The 20,099-nt window shown below is 39.7% G+C and overlaps 1 protein-coding gene across 3 annotated transcripts in view; it reads left to right on the top strand.

Annotated features, from left to right (window-relative positions):
- Positions 1–20,099, top strand: part of VMP1 (vacuole membrane protein 1) — a 115,761-nt gene that overhangs the window by 49,101 nt on the left and 46,561 nt on the right. For all 3 annotated transcript variants that reach the window (XM_004590964.4, XM_058676600.1, XM_058676602.1), the window contains 2 exons: positions 7,902–8,069; positions 15,322–15,453. In XM_004590964.4, coding sequence (XP_004591021.1) covers positions 7,902–8,069; positions 15,322–15,453 — 300 coding nt within the window. The remainder of the gene's footprint in view (positions 1–7,901; positions 8,070–15,321; positions 15,454–20,099) is intronic.

Raw genomic sequence — 20,099 nt, forward strand, 5'->3', positions numbered from 1 at the left:
TGCAACAAGGTGGAGGAATCCACCATGGTGGGAGGGTTTGGGGAGGGGTGGGGAGAACCCAAGTACCTATGTAACTGTGTCACATAATACAATGTAATTAATGAAGTAAAAATAATAAATAATTAAAAAAAAGGTCTGAGGGTACCTAATAATATACTAACAGATTTAGAAAACTAAAACCCATTTTCATGCCAAGCTTTCTACTTTGTGGCATAGTGTAATGTTCAGAGAGGAACTGACAGCATAACTCAGAAATTTTTCACAAAAAGCATAGAAATGGTCACCTTTTCAGTGCCCACTTGGAATGAGTAGTTGTACACCCTAGCCTTATTTAAGGCCATAGTCTTAAATAAATTGTTTTCTGAAGCGGATGAGAAAAACAGTGATTTAAAACTGAGTAGGATTCCTATGTTTCAGAAGCCAGGATTTGCATAGTCCACTATAAGTTGAAATTAAAAAAAAGGTTTTGCAAGTGATTTCAGACAGCATTTGTCATCTGTTCCTGTATTTATTACCCGGATATTCCTAATGAATCACATTCCAGCTAACCACTGACTCCTTTGGTTCCTCAGTGAAGGAGCACGGCAAACAAATGCCTTCCCAGTGAATCAGCACGGGATTCTTGATGTTATTACCTTTGCCCTAAACTTTCCAGACAAAGCCAATTGAAAATTTTGCCTTTGCTATCTCACTTGACTTCTGTGTACACGTGATGGATGGAGCTACGAATTGCCATTACAGATAGTGTGCAGATAATCCTAGTCTGAAGGCATGCTTTATCAGTTCTGAGGGAGCTGCCTGACTGCCGTCTGCTCGTCTTCCTTGGAGATACTTCTAGATGCACTGCTCTGTTACTGTGCATTCACATCCTTTCGTCTTGATTGAGAAAGAACTTCAGCTAAATTCAGCTCCTTATTGATAGTGGCCATTTTAGATTTTTCATTTTTTGAAAGATGTCTCAGTAAGAAACAGCTTTACAGTTTCCTAACAATAGTAGATGTATATCTTAATTTAAAAAAAAAGAGTCATTTATTTGAATAGTTGAGTCATACATCAGTCAATGGAAAATCTGTGTTACTCAAACTTATCCTTTGATTCTACTACAGTTTGCTGTCATGCAGACAAACTTTTTCTTCTTCTTCTTCTTCTTCTTTTTTTTTTTTTTTTGCCAAATATTGTGTCTTTTAACCTGAATAAGATAAAAATGATTCCATTATGGTGCTGCCATTGTGACCAAGCGGGTTAAGCCACTGCCTGCAAATCTGGCTTCCCATATGGGTACCACTTCAAGTGCCTGTTGCTCTGTTTGTTATCCACTCCTTGCCTCCTTATAAAGGTGCCTGGGAAAGCAGTGAAAGGTGTCCCAAGTGCTTTTCTCCTTCACCCAGAAGTTCCTGGCTTTACAGTGACGCTTTGGACCATCTAGGGAATACAGTGGATGGAAGGTTTCTGTGTCACACAGTGTTTGTGTAACTGCTTTTCAAATAAATAAAAATAAGTCTGAACAATGTGTTTATTTGTTTGAAAGGCAGAGTTAAAGAGAGAACAAGATAGAGATCTTCTATCTTCTGGCCTATTCCCCAAGTGACTGCTATGGCAAGGACTGAGCCAGGCCAAAAGCAGAAGCCAGGATTTTCTTCCAGGTGTTCCACATGGGTGCAGGGGCCTAAGGAGTTGGCCCATCATCTGCTGCTTTCTCAGGTACATTATCAGGGAGCTGGAGTGGAAGTAGAGCAGCTGGAACTTGAGCTGGCACCCATATGGGATTGCCAAAGCTACAGGTGGTGCCTTAAAGTGCTGTGACACGACAATGGCCCCTAAATAAATATCTTAAAATTTATTTGAAAGGTATAATTACAGAGGGAAAGATACAGTGAGATAGATCGTCCATCCTCTGATTCATTCCCCAGATAACAGAAGCCACCAGATCTATACTGATCCAAAACCAAGAGCTAGACACATTTTCTAGGTCTCCTGTGTGTGTGCGCAATATCCCAAGATGTTAGACAATTCTCTACCATGTCCCCAGGTCACAAGCAGGGAGCTGGATCAGACATGAAGCACCCAGAACTCAAATTGCCACCCCTATGGCTGGCACCACAGGTGGAAGCCTAACAAGCTACACCATGGCACTGGCCCCCTAAAAAAGTATTTTTAAAAATCCATTAGGGCCTGGCGTGGTAGCCTACTGGCTAAAGTCTATGCCTTGGTAGCACCAGGATCCCATATGGAGGTAGTTTATAGCCCAGCTGCTCTACTTCCATCCACCTCCCTCACTATAGTCTGGGAAAACGGTAGAAGATGGCCCAAAGCCTTGGGACTCTGCATCCATATGGGAGACCTGGAAGAGGCTTTAGGCTCCTGATTCGGGTCAGCTTAGCTCCAGCTGTTGTGGCCCCTGCAAGAGTGAACCAATGGGTGGAAGATTTTTCTCTCTGTCTTTCCTTCTCTGTCTGCCTTTCCAATAAAAATAAATAAAATTTAAAAGATCCATTATTAAGCTTTGCAAAATACAGTGTAATAATGTTCATGAAACTAAGCATATAAGACACTGAGATGAGACAAAGGCAGATAAATATATGTTACAAAAAGTATCATAGCCAAAAGTATCATGTTGATTTGCAATGGCTGTAGTAAAATTCCCAAAAATGAAAAAGGAAAATCCTTCCTTTGCAACTTTTCTCTAGAAGATACTCTGTATTCCTCTTTATCTGTTGAGGTTAATCTTGGATCTCCCTTTTCTTAAAAAGCACTGATTTTGGGGGTTTTATTTTGGTAGCCAATTATCTGGATCATATTGATCTGAATAAGGCTTGTTTTACATGCTGTTAAGGCCAAGGAAGAGTAGCTTTTACACTAAGGCTGGTTAAGTACTGCTGAGTCATGATCTTTCTGGGTTCTTCCTTGAATGCTCAGTCTCTCCACCCTAGCTGGTTGAACACAGATGATTCCAGTCCTTTGTGAACTTGAAGAACTGAAACGCCTAGCAATTTTGGGGTGCGAGGGGGTTAAAGCATTACTTAGCATTTGCCTGGCTTCATGGAGTGACAACTTAGCATTTGTTATAGCTGCGTAGGCCAAGGTCTCAAGCTGACCCTTTGCCGACTTGTAGAGTTCTTTCTCTATGTAGCTCATTTCCTCCGACCAATTCCAAGTCCCTTAGCCTGCTTAAACTCAAAATCTCTTTTTATTTTTTGGACCCATGATTATCTTTTTTCTTTCCCTTCTGTTTCCTTTTCCCTTTCTTTCCTTTTCCTTTCTTTCCTTTTCCTTTCATTTATTTTTCATTTTCTTTGTTTTTTTTTTTATTTCTTCTTTTTTTTTCTTTCTCTTTGCTTTTACTTTTTCTTTCTTCCTGTCTTTCATAGGCCAATACAATGAATGTGTCTGTAGACAAAAAGCCAGAGTCATCATCAGATCTCCTCATTTTTTTCCCTTCTCTCAGAAATCCGGTACTGCCTGTGTTATGTCTGAAAAGAATTTTTCCAGAAATTATTTTCCAGCTTTTTAGTTGTAGTGTTGTAGTAGTAGAACTACAATGTAGATTACTTCCTGCTCTAAGGAAAGAAGAAAAAAAAAGGTGCTGGGTAGGGCCCCTAGTCATGCTGCCATTGGAGTCAGAAATGCTGCTCAGTGCACATGTTCACTTAATATTTTGTGCTGCTTTTCAGCTAGGCTTTTCTAATTCCATTATAATTATTTGTGTTCTTCTTTTTATAATATAGGGGAGAAAAGTGGCTCTTTTTTATACATTGTAGGAGGACTTGTAATTTTAACATAATACACTTACAAGATTAAGTCTGTGTTTCTATTGAAAGTTTTAAAATCAAAATTGTTTAGCTTTTTGGATGGTTTTTAATAAAATTTTTTTTTGTTCAAAATTGGTTATGTTTAGGCATCATTAAACTGTAGAAAAGAACTTAGGAGCTTTCATATCAGTCAATACAGTTTAAACTTAAATGTCAAGGTGTAGACTAAACAGCCTCTTGAGAAGGAACCAAGGACAGAAACTCAGTTCTTAATGTTCATTTTGTCTGGGAACCATCACATCTGCTTTTGAGCCTGAGTAATGATGACTTATTAGTGTGGTTATGGAAAGTATCAGTTTAGTTGAATGAACGGTCTTTTTTTTTTTTAGGGTAAAAAAATCAAGATTGTTGAAAAGTTCCCCTTTAGAATCACTGTAAAAAAAAAAAAACTGTGAAGTCTTATTTTACTGGATAATACATTTAATCTACTGGGGCAAATTTTTTCTTTTATTTCTCAAATCAAAATGTTTTGCTGTATAGTCCAGAAATCTTGTTGTTTGAGCATCCAGGACACGTCATTTATAATTGATTTCTAGAGTTTGGCTGGAGACTAATAACCTAAGAAAGCACGTACAGGGACAACATGGACAGATTTTAAAATTTTCTTCTTTCTTTTAACCCATTGTTACTTTATGTCTCTTTGGTGTTTTCTAACATTACCTCAAAAGTTGCATCTTGTTTTTAAGATTGCTTCTAAAAGCCACCTGTGATTGTTCACTGAGAATTTTTTTTTTTTTGCCAGTTAAGCAGTTTTTCTGAATACTGGGAACTTTAACCTCAATTTCTTCTTTTTGCTTTTTGTAGAGTCACAGAATAATCATGTTACTGTGAAAATTCCTTTACCCATTTAGTATGCAATTATTGTAGATATAATGTTTAACTATAGCTTTTGAGCAACTTGCATAATCAAAAGATTCTTTCGAAATTGTGTGTAATTGTTTCTTAAAAAGATTCACCCATTCATTTGAGAGGTAGAGTTACAGACAAAAAGAGGGAGAGCCAGAGAACAGAAATTTTAAAGTCCAACACTTTTATAATTTTTGTTTAAGATTTATTCATTTTATTACAGCCAGATATACACAGAGGAGGAGAGACAGAGAGGAAGATCTTCCATCCGATGATTCACTCCCCAAGTGAGCCGCAACGGGCTGATGCGCGCTGATCCGAAGCCGGGAACCTGGAACCTCTTCCGGGTCTCCCACGCGGGTGCAGGGTCCCAATGCATTGGGCCGTCCTCGACTGCTTTCCCAGGCCACAAGCAGGGAGCTGGATGGGAAGTGGAGCTGCCGGGATTAGAACCGGCTTCCATATGGGATCCCGGGGCTTTCAAGGCAAGGACTTTAGCCGCTAGGCCACACCGTCGGGCCCAATACTTTTATAATTTGAAGAATTAAAATCCAAGAAAAAGGTTAATTAACAGATTTTTTTTTTTTGGTCCAGATAAAAACTTTGTAATTAAATCAGTATCAAGTGTAGAACTTCATTTTTCAGATTTCAACTGAAAATGGCTTATGTATCCAGATATAAGTGTAGTTTATGACATCTTTCCTCTTTATATTAATATGAAACAACTAATTTTATTATCTTGATATCACATAGAATTCCCAAGGTGCTTGTTTGTTTGCTTAAAGGCTTATCTATTTGAAAAGCTGAGTTAGAGAGAGAGAGAGAGAGAGCGAGAGATACCTTCCGTCTGCTGGTTCACTCCCCAAAGGGCTTACATACAGAGATCACTTAATGGGGCTGCTTGATTTACACAAAAATCGATACAGAAATCTTTAATGATATCTTTATTTTCAAAAATAGTAAGACAAGTTAGCAACAAAATTTGTATTTGTGAGAGTGTGTTGATTTAATTGTATTCTAAACATAAGACATTACTTCTCCATTACAGGTGATGTCCCATATGCTAGAGGGCATTTGTCAACCTCGGCTTGGGAGACCCAGGACTTTTCAGTTGTGGTTGTTTTTGGTTTTTTTTTTTTTGTTTTGTGTTGTTTTTAAGATTTATTTCTTAATAATTGGAAAGGCAGATACACAGAGAGGAGGAGAGACAGAGAAAAAGCTCTTCCATCTGCTGACTCACTCCCCAAGTGGCTGTAATGGCCAGAGCTGAGCCAATCCAAAGCCGGGAGCCTAGAGCCTCCTCTGGTCTCCCACATGGGTGCAGGGTCCCAAGGCTTTGAGCTGTCCTGGATTGCTTTCCCAGGCCACAAGCAGGGAGCTGGATGGGAAGCAGGGCCACTGGGAGTAAAACCAGAGCCCATATGGGATCCCGGAGCATGCAAGGCAAGGACATTAGCTGCTAGGCTACCGCCCCAGGCCCAAGGCGTTAGAGTTTTAACAATCTCCCAGGTTGTCTCAGGCATGCATTTCATCTTGCGCATTTAGGAGCCAATATACTCAAGACTCAGTCACAATCTCCATTATATGATTATGTTCATTTTTCATATTTCAAATGAAAGGTCAAAGCAGCATGAATATTCCATAGGAAAAACTACATTTAAAGTAAAATTCTGTATTAAATAGTTTCATAATATTAATTTTTCCTTTAGGATCTTATTCAAAAAAGATAAAGTGAGACACTTGCTTCATCGTCTGTTTTTATATAAAGACAGAAGAGTGACGTTTTCAACTTGTACCTAAAACAAGTGTGGAAAAAATGAAAATCCAGTGAAAAGCCCGATCAGTGTTTGCCAGGCTGGGTTTGGGTAGAGGGATGGAGCTGTTCAGTGTGTGATTGATGATATCTACCTAACTGTACTTCTCAAAATCATTGAAATACAGATCTGAAAAGGGTACCACTTTTTTTTAATTATTATTATTTATTTTTTATCAGAAACAGATACACAAAGAGTAGGCAATACAGAGAGAAAAAGTTTCCTTCCACTGGTTCACTCCCTAAGTGCCCACAGCAGCCCAGAGCTGAGCTGATCCAAAGCTAAGAGTCAGGAGCTGTTTCTGGGTCTCCCACTCAAGCACAGGGTTCCAAGGCTTCAGACCATCTTCTACTGCTTTCATAGGCCACAGCAGGGAGCTGGATGGGAGGTGGAGCAACCAGGATATAAACTGGTGCCCATATGGGATCCCAGCGCACACAAGGTGAGGATTTTAGCCATGAGGCTATCACTCTGAGCCCAAAGGTGACTCTTACTTTGTATAAATCTTAGCACTAAGAACTTTGAACTTACTTAACTTTTTTCAAAAAAAAAAAGATTTATTTATTTTTATTAGAAAGATCCACAGAGAGAGGAGAGATAGAGCCAGAAAGATCATCCATTCAGTAATTCACTCCCCAGGTGGCTGCAGTGGCTGGATCTGAATCCAGGAGCCAGAAGCTTCCTCCAGGTCTCCCATGTGGGTACAGGGTCCCAAGGCTTTGGGTTGTCCTCGACTGCTTTCTCAGGCCACAGGCAGGGAGCTGCTTGACAAGTGGAGTTCCTAGGAAATGAACCGGTGCCTACGTGGAATCCTGGCACAAGCAAGGCGAGGATCCTAACCACTAAGCTACCGCATCAGGCCCTGAACCTTCTTTCAAAAAATCGAAGTTGGGGGCCCGGCGGCATGGCCTAGCGGCTTAAGTCCTCGCCTTGAACGCCCCGGGATCCCATGTGGGCGCCGGTTCTAGTCCCGGCAGCTCCACTTCCCATCCAGCTCCCTGCTTGTGGCCTGGGAAAGCAGTTGAGGACGGCCCAATGCATTGGGACACTGCACCCGTGTGGGAGACCCGGAAGAGGTTCCTGGTTCCTGGCTTCGGATCGCCGCGCACCGGCCGTTGCGGCTCACTTGGGGAGTGAATCATCGAATGGAAGATCCTCCTCTCTGTCTCTCCTCCTCTCTGTATATCTGACTTTGTAATAAAGTGAATAAATCTTTAAAAATAAAATCGAAGTTGGGCAACATCCTGAGCAAGGTTTTATGAGATGTTATCTGCATTTTGAAATGTCTATTTAGACAGAACACTGATTTCTGAAAGCTAGTTTTTCTTGGCTATGTTGTGACTAATGTATTTTTAAAATACAATGGGTATTGATAATTCTTTTTCTCAACAGTAGTTCTATTCAGTGTTGATTAGTTATGTTTGATTTACAGGGTCCACATATAGCTTCGGTTACATTAGCTGCTTACGAATGCAACTCTGTTGATTTCCCTGAGCCACCCTATCCTGACCAGATTATTTGTCCAGATAAAGAGAACATTGAAGGAACAATTTCTTTGTGGAGTATCATCTCAAAAGTTAGGATTGAGGCCTGCATGTGGGTAAGATGTGCATTTTTATATTTGTCTGAAACTAAACAGTATCATGACATTATGAGACACTTTGATGAAATGTAATCTTAACATGTTACTAGTTCCTAAACGATTCATGAAGTAGGTACATGACGTACCTACTTCCAAAACAAAAAGAAACTTTAAGAGCTGTTTGTGAGTGGCATTCATACGGAATATGTAAAGCTATATATTCAACAGAGCTACTATGGCCAAGTAAACAACAGAGAAAAGTAATTTAGGTAAGGAGCTGAAATGTATTGTAAGATTTGTTCTAGGGCTTGTGTACTGAAAAATACTTAGCAAGTGGTTATATATGAATATATATGAATAGTTTAGTAAATAGAGTGCATTTCTCTCCTATATTAGAATAGTGTTATTAGTAAATACTGTTTTCATCTCTTAAGGACTCATTTTCTAATTGATTGTAATGTTAAAGTAAAGTCAAACATTTCTTAATATAAATCAACTTCATTATGTTAGAGATATCAGAGTGTATGATTGTATATGATGATTGATATGTACAGTTTTCAGTTGTATCAGTTATTTTTGTGGTTTCTAATATTATAAGAAACTTTTTGGACAGCATGTTCAATAGCTGGTATATTTTAATCCCCACAGAGTTTTTGTCTTTTGGTTTATGTTTTTCGTTTGCTATGTGCCTAAACTCATTCAGATATTCCACAGTGAGCAGTAATTCGGTTGCTAAAGAGTCTTCTGCTTACAACTTACTTTTTAAAGTCATCATTTAGATTTATTATGTTTCAGTCATGTTTTTCTCTAGAAGTTTCTTACAAAATAAAATAATATGGAACAGTTCACTTAAAAATCTTAAGCCATCATTAAGCCATCATGAATACCAAGCCACAGAAGAGACAAAGTTTTGAATTACAATTACGTGTTAGCAATTATGTTCTGCTTTAAAAGAATTGTAAAGGAAATGCCATATGTTAAATTTGTGGACTATGAAAGACAGGAAAAACTGTCATGTTTCCTGTTGCTCTTTTATTGACACTAGGAAAAAAGTCATTATGCTAGCTGCATATGTTGTATAAATTGACATCAGTTTTTTGATGAAAAGATGAAAAAGTATTACTTGGAACATACTAGAAAAAGGACTATTTTTCTTAATATTGTACTTTAGTTCTTTCAAAATTCCCATAGTACGTATCATCTGTAGATTCTTTTTGGCCTGACTTCTTCCATGCTGTCTGTTAGCTTTCTTTACTGATACAGTGTGTTACTTCCCCCCAAATGGTATTTAGGCTCCTAAAAATACAGACTATACTTTTTTTAAAAAAAAGATTTATTTTATTTTTATTTGAAAGGCAGAGTTACAGAGAGGAGAGATAGAGATCTTCCATCCACTGGTTCACTCCTCAAATGGCCGTAACAGTTGGAGCTGAACCAATCCAAACCAAACGCTGTGGGTTTCTTTCTGGTTTCCCACATGGGTGCAAGGGCCATCCTTAACTGCTTTCCCAGGCACATTAACATAGAGCTGGATGGGAACCAGGACATGAACCAACACCCACATAAGAGGTCAGTGCCAGCAAACAGAGGCTTAGGCTACTAGGACACAGCCCTGTCCCCCCTTCTGGCTTCTTTGAAACTGTCTTGTTACGTTAAAAATACAGCACATATCCGTTTTTGTTTAAATTGTGTACTATTGTTTTCAGCATTTACAAGGGCCTTCTCGACAAATGATGCTGGGAAAACTGAACATTCATGTGTGAAAGAATGAAATGGGTCCCTTACATTACATTGTAGAGAATCAACTCAGGATGTCTCATGAAACTAATAAATTCAGATTCTTAAATAGAACCAAAATTATCAGACAGAGGAAGAAATAAGGAGAAATCTGCATGATGTTGACGTTGGCATTCACTGCATATGTATATGACAAAAAGAACAAAGGCAACAGAAAAAGCAAATGAATTGAACATCTGAAAATTTCATGTGCATTAAAGGATTATATCAAAACAGTAGGAGGGGAGGCAGTGAGTATTGTCATGTAGGGCCTTAAGATGTTTCTTGGGACATAGCAGATCATGGCTCAAGTACTTGAGTGCCTGTCACCCACATGAACCTAAATAAGATCCTAGTTTCATGCTGGCCTAGTCCACTATTATGGGCATTTAGGATATGGACCAATGGATGGTAGATCAATCAATCAATCAGTCTTTTTCTCTCTGTTACTCTGCCTTTCAAATAAATGACGAAATAAAGTTTTGAAAAGAAGACTTCTTAATTCTGCTTGAATTTTTTTTAATGATGAAGCCAGTCCATTATGGTCATATTTGTTTAGTTTTGTATATAAACAAATATCAAAATTTTTTCTGTGTTTTATTCAGAAGTTTTAGATAAATGAATTGTACTAAAATTATAAAATTATTTTATAATAATTATGAATCTGTGATACTTCACTATTTAGTTAGAGTTAACTGACTAAATTTCCATGGTGGGAGGAGACTGACATCATGGCATAGCAAGCCAAGCCTCCACATACAGTGCTGATATTCCATAAGGTTGCTGGTTTATGTCCCAGCTGCTCCATTTCTGACCCAGCTCCCTGCTTAAGGCCTGGGAGATTGGTGGAGGATGGTCCAAGTGCTTGGGTCCCTACACGCATGTGGGCCAGCCAGATGAAGCTCTAGACTACTGGCTTCAACACAGCCCAGCTCCAGCTATAGCAACCCTTTAGGGAGTAAACCAACAGAGGGAAGAGCTGTTTTCCTCTTCTTCTCTCTCTGTAATTCTGCCTTTCGAATACATCTTTCAAAAAATTGTAAATTTCTATATATAAAGTATGTTTGGGGAGACTTGCCTTGATGAATGTACTTTCCTTTTGTTTGTATATTAGAATATTAAAACCACACTATTTTTGTTTCTTGCTAATAATAGGAAAACTTGAACAAAATTAAGATATAATCATCAGTAACGGTAAACTGTGTATATGTAGGTAGCTGTTTAATTAATTATTTTTTTAATATTTTTGTTGTTGTTGGAAAGGCAGATTTACAGAGGGCAGGAGAGACAAGAATCTTCTGTCCACTGATTGACTCCCCAAGTGGCCACAGCGGCTGAAGCTAGGCTGATCCAGAGCTAGGAGGCAGGAATGTCCTCCAGGTCTCCCACACGAGTGCAGGACCCCAAGGCATTCTCCACTGCTTTCCCAGGCCACAAGCAGGGAAGTGGAGCAGCTGGGACATGAACCGGTGCCTCTATGGGATCCTGGCCATGCAAGGCAAGGGTTTAAACATTGAACCATCACACCACCCCAATGTTCAAATTTTTGTGAATGTTTTTTTCCTTGTAAAATTTATATACAAATGCAACTGGTTTATCAAATAGAGTTTCTTATATTCTAAAGGGTTTTTTTATTATTATATTCTAGTTGATGTTTCCTGAAAATTAATAAATTGCAAGGCTTGAAGTTTCTATTCATAACAGAAAAACACTTTGTAGCTTGATATTTTTATTATGAAGCATAATGATATCTGGTTGTCTTTCTGCTAGCACCAGTGATGATCCATCATTATGTGAGTCTATTTTATTAGGGATTATAAAGTAGTTTTTCCAATTATGTATTTTTTCTTATTAACGAGAATACTTTTTATTAAGAGGAATTTGTCATCACTAATGACTTTTATTATATTGAGATTTAGTTCATATAGGGAAGACCAACTTCTAAAATAAGAAGTTCATTCTCTAACACCCTCAAAAGATGAACTTTCTTGAGCAGTATATAATTACATTTTATTACTCCATCCTTCCATCTGTGTTTCCTCCATCCCTTCTCTTTCTGTTTCTGGAATGTAGGCTTACTTTTTCTCTAAAGATTTGTTTATGTATTTATTCATTTAAAAGAGCAACATAGAGAGATCTTCCATTCACTAAGTTCCCTTCCCAAATAGCTGCAAAAGTGAAGGCCAGACCACAGTGGGAGCCAGAAACTCACCCATGTGGTAGAAAGGTCCTAATTCTTGGACTGTCTTATCCTGCCTTCCCAGGCACATTAGCAGGAAGCTGAATTATAAGCAGAACAGTTGGGACTCAAGCTAGTACTCCAATAAAAGATGCTGGAATCACAAGAAGAGGCTTAACTTGCTATACCACAGTGCTGGCCCTAATTTATTCATGGAACACTTAAATACATTAATTTACAAAACTTGTGCTTGCAGATAATGTTCGTTATATACTATTGGAGTGATTTTTTTTTGTTTTGAATATTGATTTGAAAGTCAGTTACAGAGGCGTTGTAGGGAGGAGAGAGAAGAATGTTTTCCATCTGCTGGTAGACTCCTACAGCTGGCCACAACAGCCAAAACTGAGCCAGGCTGAAGCCAAGAGCTTCATTTGAGTCTCTGACATGGGTGGCAGGGTCCCAAGCTCTTGGGCCGTCTTCCACTGCTTTTACTAAGCCAGTAGCAGGCAGCTAAATCAGAAGTAGGGCACCTGGGATAACAACTAGAAGTTTAGTTGGCTAAACTTCTATCTGTGGCATCATCATCCCATAATAGTATTAGTTCCTGTCCTGGCTGCTCCAATTCTAATTCAACTCTCTGCTAATGGCCTAGGAAAGCAGCAGAGAATGGCCCAAGTCCTTGGGTGCCTCACACACATGGGAGACCCAGAACAAGCTCAAATCCCAGCTGCAGATCAGCTCAGCACTGGCCATTGTCGCCATTTGGGGAATGAACCAGTAGATGGAAGACATCGCTCTCTTCACTTCTCTCTCTCTCTAAAATCTTTCAAATAAAAACGAATCAATTTTTTTAAAAATGAAAGAATTCTTGGGCCGGTCGCGATAGCGTAATGGTTAAGGTCCTCACGTTGCACACCCGGGATCCCATATGGGTGCTGGTTCTAATCCTTGCAGCCCTACTTCCCATCCAGCTCCCTGCTTGTGGCTTGGGAAAACAGTCGAGGATGGCTCAAAGCCTTGGGACCCTGCACCCGCATGAGAGACCCGGAGGAAGCTCCTGGCTCCTGGCTTCAGATTGGCTCAGCTCCAGCCGTTTTGGCCGTGAATCATCGGATGGAAGATCTTCCTCTCTGTCTCTCTTCCTCTCTGTATATCTGACTTTCCAATAAAAATAAATTAATTTTTAAAAATGAAAGTATTCTTTTGTTTGAAATTTAGGTTACAGGAGGGGGAGGGGAGAGCTTCTATCTGCTGATTTACTTCTCAGATGGCATAAACAGTTGTGGAAAAAGAAATGCCTGTGTGAGCCTAGCACTGTGGCACAATAGGCTATGCCTCTTCCTGTGGCACCAGCATTCCCATACTGGCTGGCACCAGGTTGTGACCTGGCTGCTCCACTTCCCATCCAGCTCCCTGTTTATGGACTGGGAAAGCAGTGGAGGACAGCTCAAGCCCTAGGGTCCCTGCACCATGTGAGAAAACTGGAAGAAGCTCTTGACTCCTGGCTTTGGACTGACCCAACTCCAGCCATTGTGGCCATTTGGGGAGTAAACCAGCAGGTGGAAAATGTCTCTTTCTTTTTCTCTGTAAATCTCCCTTTCTAATAAAAATAAATCTTTTAGGAAAAATAGAACTGGTACACTTACAGGCTGCCACCATTGCAGGTGATAGGTTTACCCACTGCTCCACAATGACAGCCCTGTTGGGGATTGTTGACTCCACTCTTTGAACACAAAGTATTTGAATTTGATGACATCCCTTGAGAATTCTTTTCCTGACATTTCCATGTAGAGTCATGGGACAGAGCAAATTGAAATGATTATGGTTGATTTTGAGAAGTAGCAAAACTTTTTGTTCACCATGACTCAGGGTAGATTAGGTAGTCTGAATGGTTCAAAGTTGAGAATTTCCCTAGAGACTATATCCCTGTTGCATTATTTCCTGCCCTGTGTTTAAGCCATTTTCAGTCTAAGCCAAGTTCCCAGTTCATTGACCTTTGTTTTCCTCCTTATGTCCTAAGTTGATTGGGAAAAAAAATTTCTTCAAAAACAAAAATCTACCAAGTGACTGAAACATGAGTCATGGAATGTTCTGAGAAAACAAACATTTTTCTTGTAGTGGAAATTTATCCTTCTTAATACTGAGTTTTTAATGGATTTCCTGGCCACAATTTGTTAAAACTTATAGCGCATCACAAAAAGTAGTATTGGGGTTAAAACAATATCTGAAATGCTAAAATGTCAAAAGACTTCCTAGAGAGCTTTATCTAGTGTATTTAGACTACATTGTTAAACAGTTTTGTTTTTGTTCTTTAAGACTCATTTATTTTTATTTGAAAGACAGAATTACAGAGAGCAAAGGAGAATCTTCCATTCACTGGTTCACTCCTTAAATGGCTGCAATGACTGGTGGTAGGCCAATCCAAAGCCAGGACTCAGGAGATTTCTTAGGGTGTCCATGTGGCTGCAGGGTCCCAACACTTAGACTATGCTTCACCACTTTTCCAGGCCATCAATGGGAACCTGGATCAGTGGAGCAGCCAGAACTTGGCTGAGCCTCCGGTAGAGGTCTAACCTTGTATGCCACAATGCCCACCCCCTTCAATAGTTCTCAAGATTTAAACTAATAAGCTCCATTCTTGAGTGGAATTTTTTTTTTAAGATTTATTTATTTATTTTTTAATTGGAAAGCCAGTTGTACAGATAAAAGGAGAGAGAGAAATATCTTCCATCCACTGGTTCACTCCTCAAGTGATCACACTCCTGGAGCTGAGCTAATCCGAAGCCTGGAGCCAAGAGCCTCTTCCAGGTCTCGCATGTGGGTACAGGGTCCCAAGGCTTTGAGCCATCCTCTGTAGCTTTCCCAGGCCACAAGCAGAAAACTGGAGAGGAAGTGGAGCAGACAGGATGCAAACTGGTGTCCATATGGCATCCTGGTGCGTGCAAGTTGAGGACTTTAGCAATTTGCCTACTGCACCGAGCCCAATGAATGAAATCCTTATTACATAGTCATTTGGTGAATGTAAGAGAAAAATAGCAGAATGTAACGAGAGACTAGAAAACTAAATTTAATATCATGAGTCCGTCATTTTTGTGAGAGTTGTATGTGTATTATCTTGCCAGGTATCTTATGTGTCAGAAATTAGTGCCGTGAATTAAATGCTTTTCCTTATATGTAGCATATGCTGCACACCCACCACATCCCATCCCTTAGTACATAACTGAATAGTTTTGATGATACAGAAAAGTACAGATTGATCTTTTAAGTATCTCTGTGCTGAGAACTGACTCATTGTAAGCTTCCTTTTTCATCTAGGGAATCGGCACAGCAATCGGAGAATTGCCGCCATATTTCATGGCAAGGGCAGCTCGCCTCTCAGGTGCTGAACCAGATGATGAAGAGTATCAGGAGTTTGAAGAGATGCTGGAACATGCAGAGACTGCACAAGTAAGAGCAATGCAGGGGGTGGAATATAATACTTTATCCCAAAAGCAGTTGTTCTTATTAAGGTAAAATTATAATTAATTTATAAGAACAAATAAATCCTTTAAAATATTTACTAGTTTTTTAATTAGAAAAGCAGATTTACAGAGAGAAGCCAAGGTAGAGAGAAAGATCTTCCATCTACTGGTCAGTAACTCCCCAAGTGGCAGTAACAGCTAACGCTGCACCAATCTGAAGCTGGGAGCTTCTTTCTGGTCTCCCACATTGGTGCAGAGTCCCAAGACTCTCGGCTGTCCTCTGCTGCTTTCCCAGGCAACAAGCAGGAAGCTGGATGGGAAGTGGAGCAGTTGGGACACAAACCAGTGCCCATTTGAGATCCTGGCACGTGCAAGGCAAGAATTTAGCCATTGAGCCATCATAATGGGCCCAACTCCTGTTTCTTACTATATTTTCATTTTGTTTGAACACTTTCTATAGTAACTTTTCAAGGAAAGGTGAGTAAATGGAAAATGTGAGACCTCTTTTTTGTTGTGGTTGTTGGTATTAAGGATTATTTATTTATTTGAATGGTAAAGTTACAGAGAGAAGATAGTCCTCTGAAGAAAACAGAGATCTACTGCTGATTCACTCTCCATATCGACATACCAGCTGGAGCTGGGCCAGTCCAAAGCCAGGAACCGGGAGCTGCTTCTGGGTCTCTCATGTTGGTGACGGTTGCCCAACTTCTTCGGCCATCTTCCACTGCCTCCCCACACTATCACAGAGCTGGATTTCAGCTGAAGCAGCTGGTCTAGAACCAGTTAAGTCCTAGCTGCCCCACTTCTGATCCAGCTCCCTGGTGATGGTCTGGGCAATGTAATGGATTATGACCCAAGTCCTTGGGTCTTGCACTGACTTTGGGAGATTTAGAAGTCTCAGGTTCCTGACTTCAGCCGGGCCCAGCTCCAGCAATTGTAGCCATTTGGGAAGTGTATCAGCAGGAGATCTCTCTCCCTGTGTCTCTCTTCTCTGTCTCTAACTCACCTTTCAAATAAAAATAAAATGAATTCATAAACAAAACAAAACAAAAAGGATGAGTACCCAGCAAGAGGCAGTGACTCCCATTTATTTAAACAAACAAACCATGAGGTGGGGCTGGCACAGTTCAATTGGCTAATCCTCTGCTTATGAACATTAACAACTCATATGAGTACTGGTTCATGTCCCGACTGGTCCACTTCCCATCCAGCTCCCTGCTTATGGCATAGGAAAGCAGTGGAGGATGGCCCAAATTCATGGGACCCTGCACTGAGATGGGAGACCTGAAGGAGGCTCGTGGTTCTTGGTTTCAGAACAGCTTATCTCCAGTTGTTGCTGACGCTTAGGGAGTAAACCAGCATGTGGAAGATTTTTCCTTTTGTCTCTCCTTCTCTCTAAATCTGTGTTTCCAATAAAAATGAATAAATCTTTAAAAAAAATAAAATTAAACAGGCCTGGTGCAGTAACCTAGTGGCTAAAGCCCTTGTCTTGCACACGCCCAGGATCCCATATGAATGCCACTTTCCATCCTGGCAGCCCTGCTTCCCATCCAGCTCCCTGCTTGTGGCCTGGGAAAGCAGTCGAGGATGGCCCAAAGCCTTGGGACCCTACACCCTTGTGAGAGACCCAGAAGAGGCTCCTGGCTTCAGATTGGTTCAGCCCCAGTTGTTGCAGCCACTTGGGGAGTGAATCAACAAACAGAAGATCTTCTTCTCTGTCCCTCCTTCTCTCTGTGTATGTCACTTTTCAGTAAAAATAAATCTTAAAAAAAAAACTTAAACAGCAAGGCACTTAAGCTGAATTGGAAGTGTGGTGGGGGGCAGCAGGTATAGTGATGGTGGGGCTTCCCTGGGGTCCAGTGGAGTGGCTTTTGTACAGATAGGCTTATTTATTAGTAGTCTCCCTATATCTGTATCTGTTGATCGTTGAGATTATTCAGTACCTGTAATGGTGATCCTCCAGTTTCTTGCTTCGGTATATTGCTGATATTTAAAGTCAGGTTACCAGTGCTTAGTGAGCTCCTCTGAGTGTATAGAGATCACGTAATACAGTTTATCTTCACTCTTTGGATACCTGCACAAAAAACAGATACAACTATGTCCTTAGCGCAGAACTGCTAGTTAACTGTGGCTAGCTGTGTTCAATGGGATTGGAGCCTATGAAGTTACTTCTTATACATTCTTGTTTTCAGCCCTTCCCCAGCCTCTTCTACAATTGCTTCTTTTCTGTATTGTCCTCGGAAGGCTCTCTGATGTCTTTTCTTCCATGTGTCTAGGTCTTTACTTACTAATGTGAATTTTATCAGAACCACAGTTCGTGTTTTCAGTTTTCTATATTTGGGGATTACTTTAAAGACAGGGAGTATACCAGTTATCTCTTGTTGAATAATAGCAAACTGTTCCAGTTTTTAGTGGTTACAATAAGAACAGTCATTCACATTGCTCACAGATGTGTAATGAGGGCCTTGTCTGTATGAAGTCTTTCAAGGAACTCATCCATAGTGTTCCCTGCTCTGGCTAGAATAACAGACTGTGTGACTCACTCAACCTTTCTTTGCAACTCTTTGATTTAAGTTATAAATAATATATTTTGTAAACGTATTGCTCAATTCCCAAAACTCCAATCTTTTAGAATTTGATGAGCAAGTAAATAATGCTTCGTCTCATCCATATAATTTAAGCTGTTAAGGAACTTTGCCATTTCTTCTTTCAGTCTTTATACACTGCTAGAGTAATAATTTTAATCCATCTAGTATGGTTCTGATTATGGTAGTTACTCTTTTGACTGTACCTTGTCTAACAGTAGTTCATCTGTTTTGAGTCATGGAAACCAGGATGCATGCAATCCTGTTGGTCATGAGGTTTGGCTTCATTCATCCTATAATGCCAATAATTACAATCACTATTTTAAAATATACATTTCTTATTCCCTAGTTTCATGATTGCTTCTTCTGAAAAATCATGTAAGCAAATGTTCATGTTCTTTTTTTTTATAATCTTAAAATCAGAAGTCATCCATTCTGGGCCCAGCGAAATGGCTCAGTGGATAAAATCCTCACCTTGAACATGCTGGGATCCCATATGGTTCATTTCCCGGCTGCTCCACATTCCGTCCAGCTCGCTGCTTGTGGCCTGGGAAGGCAGTTGAGGACGTCCCAAAGCTTTGGTAGCTGCACACATGTGAGAGACCTGGAAAAAGCTCCTGGTTCCAGGCTTTAGATTGGTCAACTCCAGCCATTCTGACCACTTGAGGCATGAAGCAGCAGATGGTAGATCTTTCTCTCTGTCTTGCCTCTCTGTGTATCTTCCTTCCCAATAAAAATAAATCTAAAGAAAAAAAAAGTCATCCAATGAGTGCCGGTTCTAATCCCAGCAACTCTGCTTCCCATCCAGCTCCCTGCTTGTGGCCTGGGAAAGCAGTCATGGTTGGCCCAAAGCCTTGGGACCCTGCACCCGCATGGGAGACTTGGGAAAGGCTCTGGCCTCCTGGCTTTAGATCGGCACAGCTCTGGCCGTTGTGGCCACTTGGGGATGTGGATCGGCACGTAGAAGATCTTCCTCTCTGTCCCTCCTTCTCTCTGTATATCTGCCTTTCCAATAAAAATAAAGTAAACCTTTTTTAAAAAATCATCCATTCTTTATGATTATTTTACTTAAAGTTTTTACCCAAAATTGAAGTTGTATGTCCTGTTAGACAATTGTGCATACAAACTGGAAGATAATTAAGTGAAATAATGTAATGAAAAAAATTTAACTGCCCCATGGTAACTTAGTAATCTTTCCCATTAATTTTCTGAGGTCAATATAAATATCTCTCTGTAGTGGGCATTTGAATGAAGTACTTCAGCACAGTTGTGAGGTAGAAGGTATTATTCCTGGTTTCAGTCAGAAGAGAATTGGAACACAGTTGAGTCTAAACCAAAACTCGGCCCGATTTTCTGATTCCAAGATAATGCTGTGCTTTTCTGACATATGTGTATGTGGTTTTCTTTGCACTTTTCCCCAGTTTTAAGCAGATTTGGAAGATTTGTAAATTTTATTTATCTGTTTATATTTTTGGCAGCAGATATGATAGGGAAGAACAGTTGAAGAGGAAATTGTCAGTTTTCTTTGTTATACATTTTCTTAGAGCATACTAATACGTTAATTCATTATTTGAGGAAAAATTACCTTCATGTGGTTTGGAGAAGACATTTTTTGGCTTTGGTTTTGTTTATTCTTTGTTAATACTGTGGATTATGACTGTATCCAAGTAAGAGCTAGTATGTTTCAGTTTATAATATACTATTGTGGTGTGTTCATGCGTTTGTTTCTGATATTCCTATGAAAATAAATTTATGTCAAGAGGACTTGCTTGTCATTTAAATTAGTTGTCTGAAAACCATTTTTATGTTCATGAAATTTTTAAGGCTCCTATTTTTTTTTCGGATTTTTGTAATTTCTAAGTGCATGAAGGGATGTATCAGTCTTACATTTCAGAAGTCCAGTGAAGTGAAAAGTGAAAGCCCAAAATCCTACACACCAAAGCAGACTGATGTTCATTATATTCCTGTTTTCTTTGTATTCAAAAGCTAGAATCATTCCACAAATTTTAATCTCAGCTTCATTTTACACATAGAATCATAGGAATTC

Source organism: Ochotona princeps, chromosome 17, assembly GCF_030435755.1.
Source record: "Ochotona princeps isolate mOchPri1 chromosome 17, mOchPri1.hap1, whole genome shotgun sequence".
Lineage (NCBI taxonomy): Eukaryota > Metazoa > Chordata > Mammalia > Lagomorpha > Ochotonidae > Ochotona > Ochotona princeps.